Below are 25,002 nucleotides of genomic sequence, written 5' to 3'. Positions count from 1 at the left end.
ATCTTATTAACCGGATGGACGGATGGAAAGGTGGATGGGTAGATGAACAGATGGATGGATGGGTGCTCACTTATTGAGCGCTTATTATATGCCAGGCACTGTGAGGAGGAAATTAACATTTCCATTTTGCTGCTGAAGAAACCAAATCTCAGACAGAACAAAACAACCCTTTGTGAGGCAGGAGGATTGCTTGAGGTCAGGAGTTCAAGATCAGCCTGAGCAAGAGCGAGACCCTGTCTTCACTAAAAATAAAAAAATTAGCTGGAAGTAGTGGCCTGCACCTGTAGTCCCAGCTACTCAGGAGGCTCTGTCTCAAATAAAATAAAATGCACATATGATTTTTCCTTTGAGCCAATTAATAATTAAACCTGTGAGTAAACTTGTAAATATATGCAGATTTGAGAGTTGAGATGTCCTTGCAAAATTGTTCATGATAGCAGAAACTGGAAACATCTATCTGCCCATCCAGAGAGGCTGGTTAAATAGATTAAGGTATGCTACGCCATAATCTATGAAACGCTATGTGGTCTTTAAGGAGATAGATCCTACTACCAGGTGGAAAGTTTAAAAAATAAAATAAAAAAGTAAAAAAAAATAAAAATAAAAAAAAGGAGATAGATCCATTTGTGCCCATGTAAAAATACAAAATCTCCCATAGGAGGAAGCACGATGTAAAAGGGCATATATTATAGAAACCAATTGGTATAAACCTTTAATAGCACATAGATATGCAGACATCTGCAAACCATTTATTGGAAAGAAATATTAGAAAACTACTGATGAGGGATATTTTGGAAGGAAGCCATTAAGACAGGAAAGCTTATTTTGGGACTTTTCCGCCATATTTAAAATTTTTACCATGTGTATATATCATTTTGGTTTAAATAAAAATACATGCATAAATATATATTTTGTATGTTAGCATATAATTGTAAGGTTTTTTTGGATGGTTGGCACCAGAGAAAGAAAGACAAGCAGAGTTGAAAGGGATAAGTAAAGAGGCTTTATTGGAGCGCTCTTGGGTGAGGGTAACGGGTCCCAAGAGAGAGGGGCCCGGACGAGGTTCTCAGGTTCTGGGGGAGAGGGGCCTGAGAAGTCGTGCTGCCCAGAAGTTTTGTGTGGGCTTATATATGTTTTAGAGCTGGGGGATGAGGGCTTTTCGGTTCTGTTAAGGTTTTAGGGTGGGTATTGAGAACCAGGAGGGGCTGGTGGTATGTATGGATTCCAGGAACCAGGACCCTTATCAGGGTAATCCATCCAGGTGTGGCTATTCTTTAATTTAGCTGTGCCCTGCAGGCATTGTTTTGGGCAGGTCTCGTGGGCTTCTTTTTTTCATCAGGGAGGGGAGGGGTGCCTGCCACCAGCCTTACAATAATATGTATGTGTGATATATGTGAGATATATTTAATAACATATAAATGTATTTTTTATCTGTTTTGTATATCCACTAACTTGAATTACCACTTCTACAAGTTGCCTAAGGAAATACATATTCAAGTACATTAGGTCATCCATAGAAAGTGTTGGGCTAGATGTGGTGGCTCACGCCTGTCATCCCAGCACTTTGGGAGGCTGAGGCAGGAGGATCGCTTGAGCCCAGGAATGAGGCTGCAGTGAGCTACGATCATGCCACTGCACTCCAGCCTGGGCCACAGAGCAAGACCTTGTCTCCAAAAAAAAAGACGAAAGAAAAAGAAAAGAAGTACACCAATATTCATAGCAGCTTTATTGTTTTATTTACAATGACCAAAAACTGGAAAACAACTTGTATAATTTGCTCAGGGTGCCACGACAAAATACCACACACTGGATGGCTTACACAACAAAAATTTATTTTCACACAGTTCTGGAGGCTGTTAGTCCAAGATCAAGGTGTCAGCAGGATTGGTTACTTTTGAAGCTGGGGCATCTTCTCCCTATGTCTTGATGTGACCTTCTCCTCCAGGTGTGTATGTCCTAATCTCTTCCTACAGGGACACCAGATTGGATTAGGGCCCACCCTAATGACATTTTAACTTAAGTACCTTTTTCTTTTGAGACAGAATCTCTCTGCACAGGCTAGATTACAGGGGGTAGGGAGGGACTGGTTTGGGAGGGGCACCAGGCAGCCTTCCAGGGTGATGGGAATGTTCTGTCTTGACCTGGTCGGTGAAGACACAGGTGAATACATGTAAAAATAATCTCACTGTACACATAAGATCTACACACTTGAGTACTAAAATCTGGAGAGGAACAAGGTTCAGATACTCTCCGTTCCAATTGTTTTATTTTTATTATTTGTGGCATTTCTTACTCTCTAAAATCACTTTGTTTGTGGCATTTGCCTGCCTATTTCTCTTGCAAGGCAAGGAGGGACAGTACATGTCTATCTTATTGCAACTGGGACAGAGTTCATACCCGATGAACAGTTGTGTGATGCCGTATCTGCAAGTTTTCTCTTGGTGGTTCTAGTTTGCTGCGTGGGAATGTGCACAAAGTAGACAGGTATGTTCCACGCAGGCCCGATAACGGTCACTTGCAGGATGACACCGTGTTAGAGAGCCTAATTTTCTTTTTTTAAGAGACAGGGGGTCTTGCTATGTTGCCCAGGCTGCACTTGAACTCCTGGGCTCAAGTGGTCCTCCCGCCTTGGCCTTCTGAGTAGCTGGGACTATAGGTGCATGCCATAGCGCCTGGTTCTACATAATGTTGTAAAGAAATAGGAAATACTAAATTGATGGACACACAGATGCATTAACAGTCACAAAATGTGCACAGGAAGGAGAATGGCAATGGCCTATTGGCGGTTGTGTCTGGAGAAGTAGACCGAGACCTGGGGGGGCCCCAAAGGGGCACCGGTGCTGCCCTGCATGTTGGTTTCATTAAAAAAAATGACTTGCTATTGTGGAAAATGGTATGGCAGTTCCTCAAAAAGTTAAAAATAGAATTACCATATGACCCAGCAATTCCACTTCCGGTTTATGCCCACAAGAATTGAAACTAAGGTTTTGGACACTTATTGGTAAGTGCGTGTTTATGGCAGCGTGATTCATAATAGCTAAAAGGTGGAAGCAACCCAAGTGTCCACCGGGATGGATGGATAAACACTACGTGATATATATATATATATATATATACATACACATACACACACTTGTCTCCATCCCATGCAACATTAGCCTAAAAAGGAATGAAATTCCGACACCAGCTATCACATAGATGAACCTTGGAAACATCACCCAGACACAAAATGACAAATACTATATGATTCCGCTGCTATGAGATACCTATTACAAGCATAGGCAAATCCACAGCGACACAGAGCAGAACGGAGGTTACCAGGGGCTGGGGCAGGGGGAATGGGGACATTTTGTTTGGGATGATGAAAAAGTTCTAGAAAGAGATACCAGCAATGGTTTCACAACAGTGTGAATGTACTTAATGCAAGTGAATTGCCACTTTAAAATGGTTAAAAAAAATACACAATCAATATACAAAATCCTAGTCAATACGAGTTGATCATCTTTCTATAGGCAAAGGACTACGGTTTAGAAATTAAGAAAACATCTAATTTACATTAGTCACGAAGGAACTAAATACCTAGGAATCAAGTTGTGAAATCTGCACCATCTGGATCATTGAAAACCACAAGAGAATATATGAATAAATGGAAGGACTAACTCTGTTCTTAGAAAGGAAGGCTGGTTGGCTGGGCGCGGTGGCTCACGCCTGTAATCCCAGCACTTTGGGAGGCTGAGGTGGGAGGATTGCTTCAGGCCAGGTGTTCGTGTGACCAGCAAGAGTTGAGACTGGGTCTCTATAAAAAGAAGAAAAATTAGCCAAGTGTGGTGGTGCACACTTGTAGTCCCAGCTACTCGGGAGACTGAGGCAGGAGGATCCCTTGAACCCAGGACTTCAAGGCTGCAATGAGCTATGACTGGCCCACTGTGCTCCAGCTTGGGTGACAGAGACCCTGTCTCCATGGTAAAAAAAATAAATAAAGGTGGACATTTAGGACTTGGTTATTTCATGTTAAACCCCAATTAAAAAAAAATAGGGAACAAAGACATTGCTAAGTAAAATGACCTTCAAAGTACAAAGCAGTTTTAACAGATGCTACCGATTGTAGCAGAGACAAGATGCGCACACGTGCTTATGCTCATGCATACGACGACCTTGGAAGACGAGGGCTCAGTTGTCTTGGTCAAGATGCCTGGGAATCCACAAAAAGACAGCATACTTCTCATTATACTCACCATATAGTTTTTAATGAGTTTTTAAGCTTAAAAAAGCAGAAAGTATATTTTAAAAAAATCTGATGGGGAAACTCTTCCATATGCCATATTGAGCTGTGCCGCTTTCCATGTGGATTTGCTACCTATTGGAAAAATAGGCTGAGGTCCCTGTTTTGGTCCTTACAAAAGTGACTCACGTGTTAAAATGAGGATGTCACAGACATATGGAAGAAAATACGTGTTTATGATCTGGGGGTAGAGAAGGCCTTTTCCAACGGGCTGTGAGAAACACAAGTGACAAATATATCTATTTGCTAATATAGAAGACCCTGTATGGCAGAGACAGGATGAATCAAGATGATTCGAGCAAGGGTAATTATCCCTCATGCCCAAGGACAAAGTCATGTGGTCACCACAGAAGGGACAAACTCCAGTGGCCATTGGACACATGGAAGTGTTAAGTCACTATTAAAAAAATGCTAACAGGCAGGGCACGGTGGCTCACGTCTATAATACCAGCACTTTAGAGGGCCGAGGGAGGAGGATCACTTGAAGCCAGGAGTTGAAGACTCATCTGGGCAATATAGTGAGACTCCATCTCTATCCAAAAAATAAAAATTAGCCGAGTGTGGTGACTTGCCTGTCGTCCCAACTACTCCGGAGGCTGAGGTGGGAGGATTGCTTAAGCCCAGAAATTCATGGGTGCAGTGACTTACGATGCCACTGTACTCTAGCCAGGACGACGCAGGAAGACCCTGCCTCGAGAAAAAAAAAAAGCTAACAGGATTTCACTATTCAGTTGACAAGGATTAAACAGAGATAAGAGCTAGGAGTAGGCTAAGGAGAAGTTTGCATTGTTGGTGGAAACTGTTAAATACAGAGACATTTATAGTCAATGACCCAGGCATCTCTTGTAGACGTTTCCCTGGAGGAGAGAGGGAGTAAGATGTACAAGGATGTTCAGTGTGGCACAGTTTACAGCAGCAGGAGGAGGGAAATGCCTAATTACCGACTGAGGAATTCAGTGAACCTAGTGCTCCAACTGTACTGAACCCTATGGTCTTATGACTAAGATATAAGTAATTTGTTGAGTAAAGTTACAGCTGAAGTGCCACCAAGAGGGCCCACTTACGAAAGTGCACACAGAGGCAGTAGGGCTGGTGTTACCCAGTCCTGGTGGCCCTCTGGGTCATGTGTGCCGCTGACATTCCCCCACATACTTCTGCTTTGCTGGCATTTTATACAGTCCTTTCCCAAAGACAAACCAGAGAAAAAAGGTTTGTTCATCTCAGGACTGAGCTACACTGAACACACAGAAAGCCCAGCTAACAGAGTCAAGCAAACAGGGGGTTTTGTCAGGGGGTGGGGGATGCCAGGGCTCTGAGTGACTCCTCTGATTCCACCATCCACTGCACGGGGCTTGTCCTCATCGTCACAGGATGGCTGCTATGCCGCCAGCCAACACAGCACACCCCAGACCAAAGAGGGCTACAGGCCATGGGGAAGGCTGGCCAAGACTTTCCTTTAAATGGCTTTCCTGAAGGACACACTACCAAGTTCCACTTGTATCTCACTGGCCCAAAGTGAGTTAGCGTTGACTCCCACCCCCAAACAGAGACAACAAAATGCCTCTGGGGGGTCCCCTTTACCACTGCGGGGCCTATTCCTGTCCACTCAGGCCTGCAGAAATCACAAGTCACCACCCAGGGTGGTTTATAGGAGAGATTTATTTGAAGAAATATTACAACATATAAAAACTACATAAAGTCTTAATTTCCACTCATATGGTGGTAACATTTGATATAATGCATAATAAAAAACTTTTAAGGAATCTTCATTTTCTGAGGGTTCCCATGTATACATGTTAAATTTGAAAAAAAAAACCAAAAACTTTTAAAATCCCGAACGTACAAGGTACGGCACAATTTGATCACTAAGTCATCAGTTGATGAGCAAACCTCACAGGACAGCTTCGTGTCAGCCAAGGCCACAAACACCGTGCACAACACATTTGAACTGACAGATTTCAACATATTAAAAATACAACATCAGTGCATGGATTCCTGGTGCCGGAGAAAAGGGTGATGGGAGGGGCACAGCTAGTCCCTGGCAGCTTTCTCCTCCTTTATTTTAGCTGAAGGGAAACAAAAGGAAGTCATTCCAGGGAATATATACCACGTTACATGAAGCAATGACAGGCGAGTGCAACAGATAGGTTCAACCCGGAAACACAGTAATGCCCGGGCACCCACGTTAACGGCTGATCTAATGAACAGCCGCGGCTCTAAGTAGACAACATTCGTGGAGACTGAGCACACCTCGAATGTCCCCCAGAGGCTTCTACGCCCAGGTGTGTGGGGGAGCATCTGAGGCAGGGGACTGCCAAGCCAAAGTCACTCAGCAGGAGCAAGGAAAGGGCCCACCGACTGCATGCCTACTGCGTGACAAGTGCCTGTTTTAAGCACTGGATATATACAATTTGCTCAATCCTCAGGCAGCCTCTTGAAAAAAATGAGCCCATGGGGGTGGGAGCCCCAGAGCCTAGCGCACACCCGCTACCCCACATCCACCCCCACCGTACCTGAGGCACTCTCGCGCGCTTTGGCCAACATACAGAGCCTGATCTCCAAGCCGATGGCTTTGGCCAGGGGAGGCGGCACAGCGTTGCCCACCTGCAGGAGGGAAGGAGGGCGATGCCCGATTTGTCACGGCCAGCAGGATGCTCACGGACAAGTGCACTAGGGCCTCCGATCAGGACAAGGATGATGAGGGTACTGGGCCCTTGGAGGAGGGGTCCTGGTCTATTGCTTACATGGGTCCCCAGAGTGCATCCATCACAGGGCCCTCAAATCCTCCCACCTCACATTGTGTGTCATTAACACAAGACGGGGCCTTCAGAGAGTTCCAGAAAGACTCTCAAACATAAAGACAGGGAAGCTGCCAAGACATGCTTCCTTCCCAGCTAAGAGCGGCTGCTTCTGGAGGACCAGATTCAGGGGGAAAGGGGATGAAATGGGTGGTTTTCACCAGAACCCCTGGGCTCTGAGGGTTCGAGCCCCGTGTACACCTTGTCCAAGGAAATACACTTCCTTAGGATTAACTAAGTCAACCTAACACTCTGAGAAGCAGTCAGGGATGACTGCACCACCAGTTTGTTTTAACTCTTAGCAAGTGAGTCCCCCCCCACCACCACCCCCGTCACCCTGCCCAGCGAGTTCCGCCTGCTCCTGCGGTGTGTGGGGCACTGACAACGCCCCACCTGGGTGAGGGGCGCAGGGGGCCCCTGGCCAGCCTGGGGCCGCGATGTGTGAATCTACGCCAGACCCCCAGACAGGGTGGGAGCAGCCCCCAGGCCCCTCCACTGACCTGCCGGTGCTTGTCCAAGATGTTGCCGAACAGCCGGTAGGTGTCAGGGAAGCCCTGGGACCGGGCACATTCCCGCACGCTCACCACACGGTGCTGCTCGGGGTGCAGCACACGGCCCTGGGGGCGAGAGGCGCGGTGGGCAAGGGGCGGGAGACAGGCCCGCTTGCCACAGGGACAGGGAGAGAAAGGGCACTGCCGTGCCACCCCACCACACCCACCGAGCCCGCACCACCTTCTCCTAGGCTTCAAGGTGCAGGGGCCTGACCCTGGGCCCCCAGATGCCCCCGTCCACCTACCTGCTTGCCCATGGGCTCGGGGTTGGTGACAGTCGTGCTGAAGAAGCCGTCCCACTCGAGCCTTCCGTAGAGGCCAGCCCAGTGGTTGTGCCTGTTCCCGGTGTGGGGTAGGCACCAGGGGATGAGGGTGTTGAACTGCCTCGCTGCAGGGTCGCAGGCTTTGCCGGCTGGAAGAGAGGACTGCCATGAGGCTGGGGTCATGGAGTGGAACAGAGGCCAGGGAGGGACCCCTGGGATGGCACACATCAACTCTCAGAGCTTCAGGAGGCAGGGACGGAGCAGGCACCTACTGTGTGGGACCCCAGCCAGGCAAAGAACAGCCAGCAGTCCCTGTTGCACTTTTATTACTTCACCTTCTCAGCAGCTATTTACACGGGCAGACCGAGGCTTGGTGTGTCAGTGCCCAGCCCTGGCCTCCGGGCTAACGGGCAGAAGCCCTGAGTCTCTGCTTCTGGGCAACCCCAGGAAACAGCCCTCCTCCCCAAGGCCCCCGGATGCTGCAGTGGAGCGAGGGTCTGAGGGGTCCCACCTTCCACACAGGAGCAGACCCCGCGGAGGGCCCCGGAGCTGCTGCGGCCGTTCTTCCTGTCATGGTGGGTGTAGCGCAGCTTCCTGGCCATCGTGCCGTCCGAGAGCCGCACCTCGATGTTGGGCAGGTCGCGCCAGTCTGAGCCCGGGGCCAGGGGGATGTGCCGCATGCGGGCGGCCACCAATGCGCTCATGTCCTGAAAGAACATGGTGGGCCCCACTGTCACCTCGTTCAGGGAGCATCTGAGTGCCCAAGCCAAGCTGGGCACTGGGAACACTGTGCCAACCAGGAACCCCGTAGGGCTCGTGCCCATCAGGCTGACACAAACTCAGGGTGGTGTGCATGGCACGAGGGCCCCAGAGCAGTGCAGGGAGCAGGGCGGGCACATGAGAAGGGCCGGCTGAGGGCCAGTGTGTCACCGAAGCCGGGCCTGTGGAGTGAGGAGGGGCGGCTCTGGGGACAGCCGGGGAGGGCGCCAAGGGCCAACACTGGCATACTTGGGAGAACACGCAGGAAGAGGAATGGCCAGATAGGCCAGGCAGGGTGGGCAGTGGCCAGACACCACTCTGGGCTGAGTCCAGGACAGCAGAAGCTCTGATTGATGTCTCAGGTGACAGTGTGCCACCATGGAGGGTCTGGACATGAGGGAGGGAGGCAGGGAGCCAGGTGACAACAGAGGTTTGGATTTAGGGCTGTGACAGGAACAGAGGAGAGAAGCCTAGGCTTGTGCATTGGCAGAGAGGACTCCCTAGGAGGGAGGAGCCCTGCTGGGCGGACGTTACCTTGCAGATGTGGTCCCTGAGGATGGGCTGGTACTGCGAGCCCCGGAGCTGCCTCTGGAACCAGGACTGGGGCTCCCCATTGTACAGGATCTCCAGCGCCGAAGCCCCGTTCCGGACCTCAGGCAGGTCGGACATGGTGTCCCGCACCGTGATGGTTCGGTACGGCCCTGAGCTCAGCCTACGACAGAGCAGGCAGTCGACACCTCAGGGGACTTACATCACAGGTGTGAGGTCCCCTCGTCACAGGTGCCACCCCCTACTGCTAGCAATGCCCTCTCCAGCAGTCATGGCGCTGCCCAGGGGCCCACGGGCAGCACTGTATGCTTGGATGCCAACCACAAGCTTACTGGGGGCAGGTGATGCAGGGTCAGAACTTAAGACTGGAGGTGGCAGAGCGCTCGTGTGGCAAGCCAGACGCCACACTGTCCACTCCTCAGCTTAGGTCTCTCGACAGAGACCCAACCCCAGATCACCGGGTGATGCTCACGATCACCAACACCCGCTCTGCAGCGCTTGCAGGGGCCGGCAGGGCCTCTGACCTGGTGATGTTGCTGACAAACTTCTTGTCATCCACCACGACGCTCAGCTGGCAGGCCCGGGGCGCGAACACATGCAGTGGCTCTGGGAACAGCGGGAGCTTCTCCCCAGGGGCCGCGGCCAGAATGATGGCTCGCCTCCGGGTCTGGGCCACGCCATACTGGCCGGCCTGCACGACAGGGGCCACGCACACACACACACGGTCAGCAGGGCACCCAGGCCCGGCCACAGTCAGCAGCACCTGACTCACTGTGGGACCCCCGGCTACCTCAGCAGGTTTGGTCCTAACAAGAGGTGGGACCAGATGGAAGGACAGAGGCAGCCGAGCACATGCGGTGGCTACTGGAGAAGATGGCAGTAAACCCTGCCGGTGAGTTCCCCCAGCTTTGTAAGGGGGCACAAGGGACCCCAGGGCCTTAGCACTCAGGGAGGAGAGCAGCCAGGGGAGGCCAGAGCCCTGCCGCCTGCCTGCCAGCTGTGGTCACAAGGACGGAGAATGCGGCTGTGACAAGGCTCGTGAGGTAAGCCCGAGACGCCCTGAGGCTGACAGTCACTCCTGCTAGTCGGCCAGCCCCGCCCTCGCATCCGGACAGCTGTTCCCCTTTCAGCCAGGCAGACAGACACCGAGTGGATGCTTTTCAGACAGGCCTCGTCCCCCCTGACTGTCCTGTCCCTGTGGACACACCACTGGCAGCCACTGGAGGGCAACCTGTGCCCACCTCTAGGGCTTTGTGAGCACACAGTCACCCAGAAAAAAAATGCCTATTTTTTTTTTTTTTTTAACTATCAAATAGTTGGGCCTATGCGAGGCTCTGCTGACCCCACTTCGCCCTCTCCCTGTGCAGGGCCAATGGCTCCTGGAGCTCTGGTTGGCCGGCCACCCTTCCCCACAGAGGGAAAGGAGCTGGGACAAGTGGCAAGAACCACCCCCTGGGTGGCCCTCTGCTGGCACTGCGAGAACACAGCTCTGGAGAAGACGCTAGAGGGGTCCATCTTCCCTGCCAGCAGCGCAGGTGGCCACTCGGCCCCTGCTGCTCGGATGGCAGCCCTTTGATCCCTATTTTTGGTTAGGGACACCTGCCCCTGCCCCTCCCTGCTGGCCACACCCACCCGCCCCAGTCCCAGAGTGCTCACCTGCAGCACGCCGAAGGTGCACTGGTAGCCCATGCGGACCAGGCAGCGCAGTGTGAGCTTCAGGACCATGGAGCGCTTGAAGGAGACAAAATTCCTGACGTTCTCCAGGAGAAAGTACCGGGGTCGGTAGTAGTCGCAGTAGCTGTGGAGGGTAGACTGTGGAGTCACCCACACACGGAGGGGACAAGACCCACTTCAAGAGAAGCCACTCACTCCCAGTGCCTTTTTTTTTTTTTTTTGAGACAGAATCTTACTCTGTCACCCAGGTAGGAGTGCAGTGGCATCATCATAGCTCAACTGCAGCCTCCAACTCCTGGGCCCAAATGATCCGCCTGCCTCAGCCTTCCGAGTAGCTGGGACTACAGGCAATGCACCACCACACCCAGATGATTTTTTCTATTTTTAGTAGAGATGAGGGTCTTGCTCTTGCTCAGGCTGGTCTTGAACTCCTGAGCTCAAGCGATCCTCCTGCCTCAGCCTCCCAGAGTGCTGGGATTATATGCATGAGTCACTGAGCCCGGCCCCAAGTGCTCCTTGATTGAGTGAGAGCTGAGCTGTGCATTTCTGGAGGGCAGAGGACTCTTGCAGGGTACCTGGCAAGGCCAAGGTGCAACCAATTGCTGCTAACACGTGGCATAGACAGCATCTCGGGCACCCTGGCCCTGGGCCATCTGTCTGGTCACCCTTGGCCAGCAGGTGACACCTAAGGGCTGCTACCCCATTTACCTGAGGAAGGAGACCACCAGGGAGTTTTTGAACTTGGAGTAGGTTCTCGAGTTGAAACGGTTCATGCCGCTGAAGCCCTGGCAGGGCGGCCCACCACACAGCATCTCCACATCACCCTTCTGGGGCAGCCTCTGGCCCCGGGAGTTGGTGGCCTCACCAGCCATGACCAGCTTGAGCAGGATGTTGCAGTCTTCCGTGAACACTGTGGAGCCAGGATTATTCAGCCGGAACGCCTGGGCCGCAGGGTCCCACATTTCAATGGCCCACAGCGTCTCAGAGATGCCTGGTGGGTGAGAGGACAAAGGCGCTTTCAACCCTTCTGAATGAGGCTCGGTCAGGATGGTGCCCAGGGCCAGAGAGGTCTTTCAGGCAGAACCTGCCTGATTGAGTTCTACTAGCTGTTCAGAGGCAGGAAATCTCTAGGCGCTTACCCGCCTGGTGGAATCCCTCCGACAGCCCCCCGCAGCCAGAAAACACGTCCAGGGTACGCAGTTTGGGCAGCTTGATTTCCATCTCTGGTTCACTCGGCTCAGACGTTGGCGATCTGGGCTTGCCTTTCCCTGGAGGAGACAGGCCACGGATCGAACCCAACCTTGCTCTCCTCAAATGCCTTGTTAACACGCACCTTGTTGTGGGTCGTGCGCAGCAAGCGTGGGGGAAAAGGTGGGAACCCCCAGAGTCAGTCGCGTTAAGGGGTTCATAAGGCGTCCTCTGAGTTATAGAAGACAGACCTGAAAATCAGCCTGTGGACAATGACATACCTTTTCCTTTCCCTTTCCCTTTGTTTCCAGGGCTACGGGCATGGTTTGGAGGGTCTTCAAAGCTTTTGCTCTTTGCGTTATAGGCCTGAGAAGGAAAGAACCGTCACTATCCTTTGGAGAAAGGCACTGGTGTCCTCTCTAAGGGCTACTTAAGAAGTTAATTTGATAAGGAGTCACTTCATTTCTCCCTGAGTAGGGCCACAACCAATTAGTCACCAATAAGCATAGTTTTACTATACTGGAAACTTAAGGACAGAAAAAGGAAACCCTATTCTATTCAAAGAAATACTTTATCTGGCCAACACTAAAATGCCTGCTATTATAGGCCCTTAGACTATTCATTGTAAACACAGGAAAAAGCGTGGTGTGGAAACTACTGTCTGATTAGGCCATTCATACCTCGTCCCACGAAACACCAACACGTACCATTTTAAGATAAGCCAACACAGCAAGGCCAAGCTCAAACAGTTCAAAAGTGATCAGCTTGATCAACAGATTCCTGAATTTTCTACATAACCAGGGCCACCTGCATGGCTGTGTGGAGCTGCCCAAAGGGACCCAGGGAGGCAGCTGCATCTCCCAAGGGTAAGGTTACCTTCCCAACTCCCACCAAGACACTGGTCAGGCTAGGAGAGGCTGCCTGACAGTCCCTCTTTTTTTTTCTTTGACATAGAGTCTCACTCTGTTGCCTGGGCTAGAGTGAGTGCCATGGCCTCAGCCTAGCTCACAGCAACCTCAAACTCCTGGGCTCAAGCAATCCTTCTGCCTCAGCCTCCCTAGTAGCTGGTACTACAGGCATGTGCCACCATGCCCGGCTAATTTTTTCTATATATATTTTTAGCTGTCCAGCTTATTTCTTTCTATTTTTAGTAGAGACGGGGTCTCATTCTTGCTCAGGCTGGTCTCGAACTCCTGAGCTCAAACAATCCGCCTGCCTCGGCCTCCCAGAGTGCTAGGATTACAGGTGTGAGCCACCGTGCCTGGCCTTGCCTGACGGTCCTTAAATAAATTTTTGCTGCACTATGACACTAAATGGTATGTTCTACATCGCAGTTCTTAAAGACCAGGAGAATTAAACTCCAGAACTTCAATGTCACAGATTTGTTCTATGGAGAACCCTACAATGACTAAAGCGACACCCCTTATGGAACCCAGCACCGAACTGCCTTCCGGCAAGATTGGCCCTGAAGCCTCTCCCTCTAGTGGGTGGGGGCGGGGGAGGGGGGTCACCACCTCCAGAAAGTAGAAGCGGTCTGGGCCGCCTGTCGAGTAGTCCTGGACACACTCAGGCAGGTCTTCCCCGTACTCCACGGTGCAGCGGCCCTGAACAGCTTTGAAGTCTACCACGGCCTCCTCATCGCTCCAGTAGAGCAGGTTGATGTCTGCGTGGTAGCTTGCTTGGGTGGACTTGTGAGTGTTCTCGGGCCTGCGAGCGGAAGACGCCTTGTTAGGAAGTCTCTTGCTGTGAACTTACACCGAACTAAATGGCGTCACATTCCCAGGAGTGCTCAAGGACCCCTGGGTAAAGAAACCCCCCACCCTAGTTAAGTCAGCTTGACTGGTCCCGCCCCACCTGACTCCTGTAGAAGCCTCTCCAAGAGCTTCCTTCCCTCACCTGTACCGGCTGTGCCTCTTCCTGCTTTCCTGTTATTACAACTGTTACAAAGACTTCAGAAAATCTCTGATCTGCGTTAGTTAAGAGGTGAGATGAGCGTACACCTATCTGTACAGGTTAGTTTCAGGTCAGTGCCTAATCACTACCAGTTACTAGGGTCCCAAAAAAAGAAGAGTTAAGCCAAGAGCTTGGGAGAGAAAAACCCCAGAAACAGGAATGGGGGCCTGGGAAGAGCTGGGAGGGCGCCACAGGCCCAGACAGTCCTAAACGGATCTTTGCAGCAGGTTCTCTGGGGGTTGCCCGAGACACAGCCCTGGACACTCCCCTCGCTTCCATCACACTCTGACTTCTGCGGAAGGATTTCTCCTGGAGCAAGGGCCCTGCCGCCTTAAAGGAAGGACCGAAAGGCTTAGGGCTGTGAAATATCACAGTTCTCGTCAGCAACCACAAGATAACCAGAAACACTTGGAAAAGCAGCTACCTCTACCTAACTCCTAAAATACAACTATGGGTGCTGTCCCACAACCCCATTTCAAGCAGAGCCTTCTGGAAGAGTCTGCGGCCTTGCGGCAGAGGCCTTTGCCGACCTGTAGAACTTGTTGAGCCTGATCTTGATGTCGGCCTCGTTGGGCTTGCCATTGCTCTTCTTGGGGCAGAAGATCTCCTTTATCCGGCCGATCCGGTAGGGCTCAGGGGCATCCAGGTTGCTCCCTTTGATGTAGTCCGAGTACTTCCGGTAGTGCTCCGGGTACAGGTCTTCATCCACGGGCTCCTTCCGGGGGCGTTTCACAGGGCTGGATAGCTTGATGCTACGAGAGCAACCATTTGGCTTAAGTGAACATTAAACCTCAAAGGAGTTAACTCAGCACGACCGACTAGCGACGATAACCATTTATAGTCAAACACCTTATGTATGAACTACCACAGCGAGTGCCCTTAGAAAAGCTCTAGATCAAGGTTCAGTCTCAGCTGCCTTGCTCTCCCCACCAGCCCCAGAGTCTGACGGGCTGCAAAGGTGCTCTGAGCGTCTGTGCTTACACCCACTGCCCCTTCCCTGCCAAGGATGACCAGGGCCCAGGGGTGGGGGTGACGCGCTCGACCGTGCCAAGGCCAGAGAGACTTCGCTTCCCTGTGCTCGCCAGTTCACAGTAACAGAACTGCGGGTGCACAATGGGTCCCACCAGGGCTCTAGAAAAAGGAGATTGAACCAAGTTTGGAAAATGTTGGCTGTAATTCCAATCACGCACTCCTTCTTAGAATGAGCACAGAAGGGATCAGGTATGGAAATGATCTGTGGCCTTGATTTTTTTTTCCTGGAAGAGCCTCACTCCAACGACAGACACACAAGGAAGTCATCTGATGTGAGTTACTTCTTGGTCAATAGGAATTTCATCTGTTAAACTTTTCCTTCAAGCCAGGCACTGTACAAAGCCTTTTAACTCACTCAATCCTTAGAGCCCTAGCAGGTGACTTACTACTCTGTCCTTCTCACAGATGGGGACTGAGAAGGGGTCCCTGGCCCAAAGCCTCATGGCTGGTCAGAGGCAGAGCTGGGGAGGCCTCTAGCTGCCCCTAGAGCTGTCAGCCAGCAGGTTCTCTGACTTCTCACAGACTCATAACTTCCCTCTGCAACGGAACTGCCATTGCTCTACCCTGGACAGCCGGATGCTGTCTGCCCGCCACAGACGCTGCTGTGACGGCTGGGGTGGCAGCTGGTACTGAGGGGGTGGACGGGGATGTCTATGAGGAGGAGGAGATAGCAGAGCACCCTGGCCCGGGCCCTGCCTGGGCAAAGGGGCCACTCACTTGAATGTGAAGGCCTCGGGAAGCAGGTACACACCATCGCCCACCCGATACTGAACGCCGTTCTTGGTGGCCGAGTAGTAGAGGACCTGGCTGTCCAGGTCATCGAGCTGCTCCAAGACCCTGGGGATTTCTTTTTGCCTCATTTCAGCCAGACGGGCACAGCTTGCACAGAACCTGAAGGGACAGGGACGAAGGACAGAAACGTAAGGCCCTGAGGCCGGTGGCTTAATCCACAGACCCTGGGGACCAGGACAGGAAGATACCTGTACATGCTCAAAGGAACTGGCTCTGTTGTACTTTACACTCACACTCTGAAGACACTTATTTGGGACCAAAGACCAGAGAGAGAACACAACCAGAAAATTATAAGCCAATCCCATTTTGAGTCATCAGAATCTAGTTAAGAACACATTCGTAACAGCAGAGACGGCTCGTGCTGTTGTCTCTACGAAGGCGCTTGAGGAAGTTCAACATTGTTGGTTAATAATCCCTTAAAGGACAGTTGAAGAATGCCTTAAACATAGAAACCAAGCCAATGCCAGCATCGGGCTGCTGGGGAAGCACAGAGGCACCCAGGGTCCTCCCTGCCTCTTCCTCGCCTCCCCTGTTGCTATTACTGCTCTGGAAGTGCCAGCTGCCACTTCTAGAAGAAGCAAGTGAGGTACAGGTTAGAAAGAAGGCACACAGCACTAGATGTTTAAGAAAAAAGGGCCTCCTTAAAAGCAGCCACCCCCCCCCCACAGTTAGAATAAAGTGGAATAAATTATCTCATTTTCAAGAGAAAATACCTAAGAAATGGAAGAAAATATGCAAAATTTATGACACACACACTGAGGGACACTCCGGAAGTCTTAAAATGAAAAGACAGGCTGAGCACAGGGGCTCACGCCTGTACTCCCAGCACTCTGGGAGGCTGAGGCAGAAGGATTGCTTGAGCCCAGGAGTTTGAGACCAGCCTGGGCAATATAGTGAGATCCTGTCTCTATAAAAAATTTAAAAATTAGCCTGGCGTGGTGGTACATGCCTGTAGTCCCAGCTACTCAGGAGGCTGAGGCTCAAGGACCCTTCAGTCCAGGAGTTTGAGGTTGCAGTGAGCTATGATCACGCCACTGCACTCCAGCCTGGGTGACAAAGCAAAACTGTCTCTTAAAAAAAAAAAACAAAGTTAAATTAAATGTAACCCCTGGTCATCTATATACTTAGAGCAACTCCCATAGAGTCAGGCTAGTCTTTGGTGAGCAAGGAACTGGGGGTGCAGGGAGCACACCTACCAGACTGAAATACCCAGAAAGCGACAGTGATCTGTGTAGAAAGTGCAGCAACAGGACAAGGACAACCCGAGCCCAGCCCCAGCACTCACTTGTACTTGTTGTCCTCCGTTGGCTGGGTTTTTGGAGGTGACTCAAATCTTGCGTAGTCTTGATCATACCACAACTGGTAGAAATAGGTCTTCCCATCGTCCCCTGCCAGCAGGGACTCGGGATCTATGCCCCCCTATGGAGACAGGAACAGCTGTTAGCTGTGGCCGTGGGAGCACGGAGACGCAGGAGACCACGAGAGGTGCCAGGAACTCACCTCCAAGGCCCAGTTTTCTGAGGGAGCTTTATAAATGACCTTCACTTTGCTATGAATATACGAAAGCTGCATGTCCTCACATTCGTCTACCAGGAACAGCTCCAGAGGGTCTGATGTGGCCCCAAGGACAGTATCTGTCCCAGCACAGAACCAGTGGGCATGGAACATCTGCCCGTTGCTGCTGTCCTCCCACAGCGCTGTGATCCTGGAGTCGGAAGAAAGTTCCAATGTGACTGAGTCTATTTAGGCAGACTTGTGTCTTTTTGGTTTTACTCTAGGGCAAGGAGCTACGACTGCTATTCTGGCAAAACAGGCGTCTCCTACTAGTTTACGGCAGTCAGGTGAAGGGAAGAATACGGACCTCGCCAGATACAGCGGTTTGGAGGAATCATCTGGAATAACGGATACACAGTCCCCTACTTCCAGGGTTTCCGCATCAATGCAGACTTTCTTGTAGTAACTCTTCTTCCCATCAGTCTGAAAATGAGAGTTTAATGTCAGGTGAGGATTGTTTTGAAGGTCCTTGCTAGGATTGGTCTGTGTGATCCTGTTAAGTTATATAAGCACGTGACTCACAGTAATTCCATTAAAAAGAAGCCAGGAGCTCCAACACCCTGGCTACTAAATACCACCCACTCCCGCGGCCAATACTGCAGCAAAGGGCACCATCAACTCTCCAACCTCAGCCCTGTGCCTGTGCTGACCACCACTCAGGGTCCAAGGTTCAATTTTAATAGTGCCACCCACAATCTGACCCCTAACCCCTCTCCCGCCTGGAAGCCCCTTGCTCCATTGACTCTGGCCACAGAAGCCGCCTCGCTTTTCTCCAATGAGGTCAGCCCACTCCCACCGCAGGGCAGGAGTTCCCCAGGGCTTTGTGTGGCTGGCTTCTATCTAACCTCCAGCCCAGCTCAGGTGTTGCCACCTCAAAGCCTCGTGGCCCTCAGGCTCCTTCCAGCCCTCCACCCTGCCAGGGCACACACACCACCCAACATGTGTCTGTCCTCTTGCAGGGGCTCAGCCACGGGCTAGGCCCACTGCAGCACCGGCAGGTAGTCGGCCTCACACTTAGAGTGAGCTGACTGGATCTTTGGCTTATGGACATCAAGGAGGTGACACTAAGAGGACATTCGCTCTCAGCTAGTCCTGTTCTCACGGGGCAAATAAGCAGGTTTCTTGGCACCAGGGCTCAGGCTACCCAAGTGGTCTGGCTGGCAAGATGCCCGGAGACGACCTGCTCATCACGAGCGCGGCAGTGACCCGACTGAGGGCTTGTCCAAGGTTACCTTGACGGCTTCTCCAACCCAGGAGATCCGATTTTTGTTTTGTTTCTTTTTCTTTCCCTGGTGCATTTTTTTGGGTGACGGCATCTCTGGGATGTTATCATCAACTTCCTCATCGTCATCTGCCTCCTTCATGGCCATATTGGGACACCTGCAAAGTCACTTGTTTTAACAAAGCCACCTTTTCTAAGTAAAACCAACTGAGGCTGTTTTGGCCAGATTAAGAGGGACAGGCTGGGGATAACGCTGAACAAAGGAATCCTGTCCCTCTGCATGTGTCCACCCGGCTGTCCCACACAAAGCTGGCCCCTCTGCCCTAAGAACGAGAGTTGGCCCAACCCACCTCCTCTCCTGGCACGCCTGCTTGCTCCGTCCACTGCCACCAAACTTGACCATGTCCTTACAGGCTTTACACTTTCCACACTCAGGCTGTTGACAAACCTACAAAATGGCATTAAAAAAGGTCAATCAGGCTGGGCACAGTGGCTCACACCTATAATCCCAGCACTTTGGGAGGCCAACGTGGGAGGATCACTTGAGGCCAAGAGTTTGAGACCAGCTTGGGCAACATAGAGAGACCCCATCTCTAAAAAAAGTGTTTAATTAGCTGGGTGGGGTAGTGCGTGCCTGTAGTCCCAGCTATGCAGGGGGATTGCTTGAGCCCGGGAGTGTGAAGTTGCAGTGAGCTATGATGACATCACTGTACTCTAGCCCAGGCAACAGAGCAAGACTATCTCCAAAAAAAAAAAAAAAAAAAAAAAAGATTTTAAGAGTTATAAATATTGGCCACACATAGGCTAAAAGAAAAATAAAACCAAAATAAGAATAGTGAGGACACACAAGCTCCTGTTAAGAGCTGCCACCGAAGATAAAAGGGAAGGCCCCAAGTCTGAAGTATGAACACAGGGTGGTTCTGAAGGCAGCTGTCGTATTTTCACATTTAAGTGATCGTCCCAAAGAAAGTCAAATAATAGATACCAAAATATATCTAATCTCTGGGTTATAGAATTAGGGGATTAATTTTCTCAAAAGTGAAGTGAATATATGTTTTATAAAATTCACAGAAAAAGAGGCTTTCTAAAGCATCAGATCTATGCTTGGACAAGGTACCCACTTTCCCAGGGGTTTGAGGGAGGGCAGCTCCTGCACGAGGCTGAGCCTTTGCGGGGAGGTGGGCACTCCCTCTGCACTCACACTGCTGCCTTCAGTCACAGGGAGACATGGACAGCACAAGCCCATTCAGGAAACCAGGCTCTCTGGTTAGGGTCAGTGGCATTAACAGCAAGTGCCCGAGCACACCTGTCCTTTCAATGTTTGTCCCATGAGGCATGCAGGGGTCCCTTCAGACTACGAACTCTTTCTCCCAATTTCTGTCTTAGGGTTACGTTTGAGCGGTGTTCCTCAGTGACGACCCAGGCAAGGTTACCTCACACACGCCACACCGCCGGCGTTTGAAGGCGTTCTCCTTGTCTTCTCGGTCATCCTTTTCGATTTGTTCTGCGAAGAAAGTGTCAAAGATCTGGTACACTAGCTTGGTGGTGGTGGCTTTCGTGGGTCCTTTGTCCTTCTCCTTCGCAGAGTGCCTGATGGTCTGACGCCTCTCAGCTCGCCTGGGAGAAAGGTTTCCGGCATGTTAGCTGACGGGGCAAGAGGACACAGGACACACTCTGCCTTCCTGGTCTCAGTCTTCGGTCTTGTGCCTGCTGTGCCCTTACCTCTGTCCCAGCGTCACCCCAGCCAGCTTTATCAGGGCCCTCATGCAGGGACTCAGGAAGATGGGCTGCTCGTCACTGTCCCCGGCCTCATCGTAACTCTCCACCTGCTCTACCACAAACTGCGCATGTCGCAGGAGGGAATCCTCTGTGAAGCGGTTCAGGTTGAGTCCGGAAGGAGGAACAGTGGTCTTAAAAGAAAGAAAGTCAGGCATTTCTCTGATGCTTAAGCAAAACCGTTCTTGTGGCACCGAAGAGCCATTTCCACGGATTCCAATGTGAGTTTCAGGGGTGATCTCCTGACGAAGAAGAAACTCGAGCTCTTACCTCGATCTTATTGATCAGGTCCTCGTAGGTCGAGTCGGGATTGCTTTGCAGGAACTCGACCACGATCTTGCTCATGTAGATCTTCTCCTGCATCAGCCCGAAGATTGGCGCGTACTCGGGGCTGGGGTCCATCAGAATGTACTCGGCAAATGCTGCCGTGAACAGGTAATGTTTTTAAAAAAGGGGTTTGAATCTGATGGCACCTATGGTGGCCACAGGGGAGGGACGAATCTAGCGAGTTTACTGAACAGACTGAAAGTCATTCCACACCCAAATGTTAAAAACACAAAACACGACGAGTTCCAGCTGGCTCAGTTGGAAGGGGTCTCTTCGAGCCAGTAGGAGAGGGGAGACTCGCTGAGTGGACTTTTGCTAAGCTCGTCTCTGGCTTTGGAAATTCAGTCTGGGTTTGAGTTGCAAGAATAAGGCCTGCTTTTATAATTGGAGGATCAGCTCTAAAGCCAGTTGTAACTAACACGAGAGGCCATCCCAACTAAAGCAGCTGTGGTTCCCACAGGGTCACGCAGCATTCTGCAAGCCTGCCGGACTCTTGGCCGCAAGAGTCCGGCCAACCCCCAGGAAGGGCAGAGAGCAAGGCCCCTTTTCAGATCTGAGGACAGCCTACAGCTGGCCACACACTTACAGGTGCTGAAGCCGATGAGAGCCTTTTCACCTCCGTCAAAGCCAGTGATCCACCACTCATTGATGGGACCGAGGTTTTTGCCATTAACACCACCTACAGCAGAAAAAGAAGAAACGGTTTCCCAAAAGGAAACAGACTAAGAGCTATGACCCATGTCACATGTAAGGATGGCTAAGTGGCACTCCGACTGCCCAGCTCAGCTGGCATCTCTTATCTGCATCGAAGTCACTGTGATGGTCCTTATCTCAGAGCCATCACCGTGACTGTGCCCACCGCTGTCCACGGCACAGAGTCTCAAGCCCTGACTTTAAGAGGCAGGAGCTCCAGCTGAATATTGCTCTGTGAGTGAGTCTGTTTCAGAACATCTGTCCCAAACATGCTCCTGGAACATTCTACTTACCTTCAAGAGATGGGTCGTCATCATAGATTGGTTTTGCTGAACCGGAAAAGGAGAGCTCGACATTCTTCTCAATGAGGCCAGTGTCAATTGGGCACAGGTGACCGTGCTTGCAGTACACGCTGGACAGGGAACAGAAAGTGCACTCAGCAGTGGAACCAGGAGGCAGGTCTCAGACCAGAGTTGAGATTGGCGGCGAGGCCACGAGACTACGTGCAATCCTAGACTTGGTCATCTTTTTGGTTGCAAGAATGACAGATAAACACAAGGTTCCATCACCGGGAGCTTCTGCTTGGTTCTCCCACATGTATGTCGAGAGCACGTGTGCCTGCAGCTGAGGGATCAGATGGTGGGAGAAGCACTGGCTTCCAGAACACATTCTACCATGTCGTGCAACCACCACCTCTGTTCAGCTCCCACACGTTTTCATCGCCAGAATGTAAAACCTCATCCCCATTATGCAGTAACTCCCCACTCCCCCCAGCCCCAGCAACCACCAATCTGCTTTCTGTTCTTGTGGATTTACCCATCCACAGTGTTTCATATATGGTAATTTTCTGTTATGAGTTACACTTAAAAAAAACCAAAAAACAAAAAACAACACAAAGCAGGTTATACAGCAGCATGAAGAGAGGTACGTCAGGGGTTTGAAGGAGGGGCTTCTGCCTCACTTTGATTAGGGGCTAACTCTGAAGCATAAGGAGGGCATCTGTAGTCCCACTGCCCAGACGGGCCTTGACACTGGGGAGAACGTTCCTCTTAGTTAAGCCAGAGAACATGATGCGAAACTTAAAATAACTCACTGGGGATTCTGTTTACGAACCAGGCATGCCAGCTCCCAAAGTCACCCTCCCCCCAGAGGTGCCATGCCAGCCTCAGGTCTGCACAGGTCCCTTGAGAGTAGCCTCTCGACCACACTCAAACGGCCTAGCAGCTCCTTGGAAACTAGAAATGCTCATCTTTTTTTTTTTTTTGAGACAGAGTCTCACTCTGTCGCCCAGGCTAGAGTGCCATGGTGTCAGCCTAGCTCACAGCAACCTCAAACTCCTGGGCTCAAACAATCCTCCTGCCTCAGCCTCCCGAGTAGCTGGGACTACAGGCATGAGCCACCATGCCTGGCTAATTATTTTTCTGTATATATTTTTAGTTGTCCATATAATTTCTATTTTTTTTTTTCTTTTTTTTAGCAGAGACGGGGTCTCGCTCTTGCTCAGGCTAGTCTCGAACTCCTGGGCTCAAAGGATCCACCTGCCTCGATCGGCCTCCCAGAGTGCTAGGATTACAGGCGTGAGCCACTGCGCCCGGCCGAAATGTTCATCTTTGAGGCTTGCAAAACTTTTAAAAAATGAAAAGCTGAATACCTTAAGCTGAGCCTCCCCCATGACATGCCAGGTGCAGCAGACAGAGATAGATGGCAGCCCTACCCTGAGGACTCAAGGTCCGATGGGAAAGACAGGCACACACAGACAACACATATTAAGGGAGGGCCCAGGGAAGAGACAGCTCCAGTTTGCAGCCCCATGTGCTGTCTGGAGGCTCTCCCCATGGAAGAGACAGCGGGAAAAGCTCTAAGTCCCAGGCAGGGGCAGTACCCACCAGTTTGTAGGCCAGACCCTGCCCCTGACTTGTTCCCACCTGCCACTTTCAGGCCAACTAGAAGTACGGAGAGTCCCTAAATAATACAGGCAGTCTGGCTCTAGTGGCCTGCTGCTAAAAGGCACGTGACTGCTGGGAAGTGTGTCCTCCGTACCATCTTCCCACCCTCCAGGGGTGGGTCTATAACACACCCTGAGACTCGAGGAGGAGGCTGAGATACTCATGAGTCCCTGGCAGCCCCGGCCCCAGCTCCCAGCTCTCTACAAGCCTCTATCCCAAGGAAGGCCACAGGAAACGCTGTGGGCATGACCACTGGCTCTGCCCACTGTAGTGCACTTCACCTGTGCTGTGGCTTTCGGCCAGGCCCTGGGGATCAGACAGCATCCCAGTCTGGACCCGGATCTGATGGTGATGGGGACCCGGGGAGGGCATGACCACTATCCAACCATGGATCATGGGGGCCCTGGCCCAGTGAGCATGAACCCCCAACCCAGCATGGGTGGGCATCGGGAAAGGCTGCCCGGGAGAGAACGTCCGCCTGACACTTCTAATAGGTGTTCCCGAGGGGCTTCCCCACCATGCTCTTCTCTAGAGGGGGAAAGAAACTGTGCCGAGGACTGCAAGGGGGCAGGGCTGTTCCCAGAGCCAGGCCATTCCCCTTGGGAAAAGGGAAGCCTCTGAGGGTAATGGCACTGCCAGAGAGAGGGAGCGAGATGGAGCCAGGGATGCCAAAGGACCTTTGCCCACATGAGGGCTGACTGGAGCCTCAGCAAGGACACAGGCCGGACACCACGGGCTGCCCCTCAGAGCAGCCACCAGAGTCACTGCCAACGGCTGCAAGGCCCTGCCTGCCCCACCTGCCCCGAATGTACCCCCTACACCAGCCTCGGCACCCTCCCCAAGCCCCCGTACTTGCTGTCCCTCCACCTGGGGTGCATGGCCCCTAGCTACCCCCTCAGCCTGTTCTCTTATGCCACCGAGGTCTCTGCTCAAGTCACTGCCCCTCCCCTCCTACACAGACCTCCCTCCTCCTGCCCATTCTCTGAGTGTCACCACTCAGAGACTCTGCTGTGGCTGTAACTACCTGACAGGTGTCACTTGTTTAATTTCTGTCTCACGAAGGCAGGGACACCGAGCTGCTACAGCCATAATACCTAGATCAGTATAAAGCCCAGAGCTGGCCTTGCTTTGAACACATCTGACCTTCACAATGTGCATAGACTGGAGATTCAACACGTAGCATTTTAACAAGCAAAATAAAAAACAGCCCCCAAAAACCACACCAGCACAAAGTGTGAACAGCTGAGGAAATGTTGCAGATCAGGTGCAAACTTAACCAGGCTGCTAAGGACGTAGGTGTCTTCAGGGAAGTTCCATCACCACGAAGCAAACACACACCCAAAGCGTGTCAATTACCTGAAGCAGGTCAGTTTGTGCTGGGGAAGAGCCTCGTAACTCTCAAAGCCAGATTCGTTGGCATCGAAGATGGACAGCTTCTCATTTGTCAACATCTGCGGCTCATCCACCTGAGGGACACTGGACCGTTAAGCAGGGCACGGAACTCGGGACAGAAGAGGCCGGGAAGAGGTGACACATACCGCGTCCGGGGGGTGCTGCTCATACTTGAGGTCCGGGTCATCCAGGTACTGTCCGCACTGGACGCACTTTGGAGGGTGAGTCTGGGGGAGGGGACACAGACAGTG

General features: G+C 51.6%; 1 protein-coding gene across 3 annotated transcripts in view; it reads right to left on the bottom strand.

Annotated features, from left to right (window-relative positions):
• Positions 1-5,923: 5,923 nt before the first annotated feature.
• The window catches only part of DNMT1 (DNA methyltransferase 1), a 42,327-nt gene continuing 23,248 nt past the window's right edge, over positions 5,924-25,002 (bottom strand). For all 3 annotated transcript variants that reach the window (XM_045546702.1, XM_045546711.1, XM_045546720.1), the window contains 26 exons: positions 24,898-24,978; positions 24,716-24,825; positions 21,707-21,825; positions 21,307-21,399; positions 20,664-20,815; positions 20,340-20,527; positions 20,051-20,234; positions 18,968-19,065; positions 18,628-18,775; positions 17,703-17,818; positions 17,342-17,546; positions 17,127-17,260; positions 15,767-15,940; positions 14,548-14,769; positions 13,579-13,771; positions 12,346-12,430; positions 12,016-12,144; positions 11,585-11,867; positions 10,859-11,000; positions 9,727-9,893; positions 9,188-9,365; positions 8,406-8,601; positions 7,877-8,043; positions 7,581-7,697; positions 6,796-6,886; positions 5,924-6,348 (listed from right to left, as the gene is read on the bottom strand). In XM_045546702.1, coding sequence (XP_045402658.1) covers positions 6,314-6,348; positions 6,796-6,886; positions 7,581-7,697; positions 7,877-8,043; positions 8,406-8,601; positions 9,188-9,365; positions 9,727-9,893; positions 10,859-11,000; positions 11,585-11,867; positions 12,016-12,144; positions 12,346-12,430; positions 13,579-13,771; positions 14,548-14,769; positions 15,767-15,940; positions 17,127-17,260; positions 17,342-17,546; positions 17,703-17,818; positions 18,628-18,775; positions 18,968-19,065; positions 20,051-20,234; positions 20,340-20,527; positions 20,664-20,815; positions 21,307-21,399; positions 21,707-21,825; positions 24,716-24,825; positions 24,898-24,978 — 3,807 coding nt within the window. In that variant the 3' untranslated portion in view covers positions 5,924-6,313. The remainder of the gene's footprint in view (positions 6,349-6,795; positions 6,887-7,580; positions 7,698-7,876; positions 8,044-8,405; positions 8,602-9,187; positions 9,366-9,726; positions 9,894-10,858; positions 11,001-11,584; positions 11,868-12,015; positions 12,145-12,345; positions 12,431-13,578; positions 13,772-14,547; positions 14,770-15,766; positions 15,941-17,126; positions 17,261-17,341; positions 17,547-17,702; positions 17,819-18,627; positions 18,776-18,967; positions 19,066-20,050; positions 20,235-20,339; positions 20,528-20,663; positions 20,816-21,306; positions 21,400-21,706; positions 21,826-24,715; positions 24,826-24,897; positions 24,979-25,002) is intronic.

Source organism: Lemur catta, chromosome 1 (assembly GCF_020740605.2).
Source record: "Lemur catta isolate mLemCat1 chromosome 1, mLemCat1.pri, whole genome shotgun sequence".
Taxonomy (NCBI): domain Eukaryota; kingdom Metazoa; phylum Chordata; class Mammalia; order Primates; family Lemuridae; genus Lemur; species Lemur catta.
This window is presented reverse-complemented; position numbering and strand designations above follow the sequence as displayed.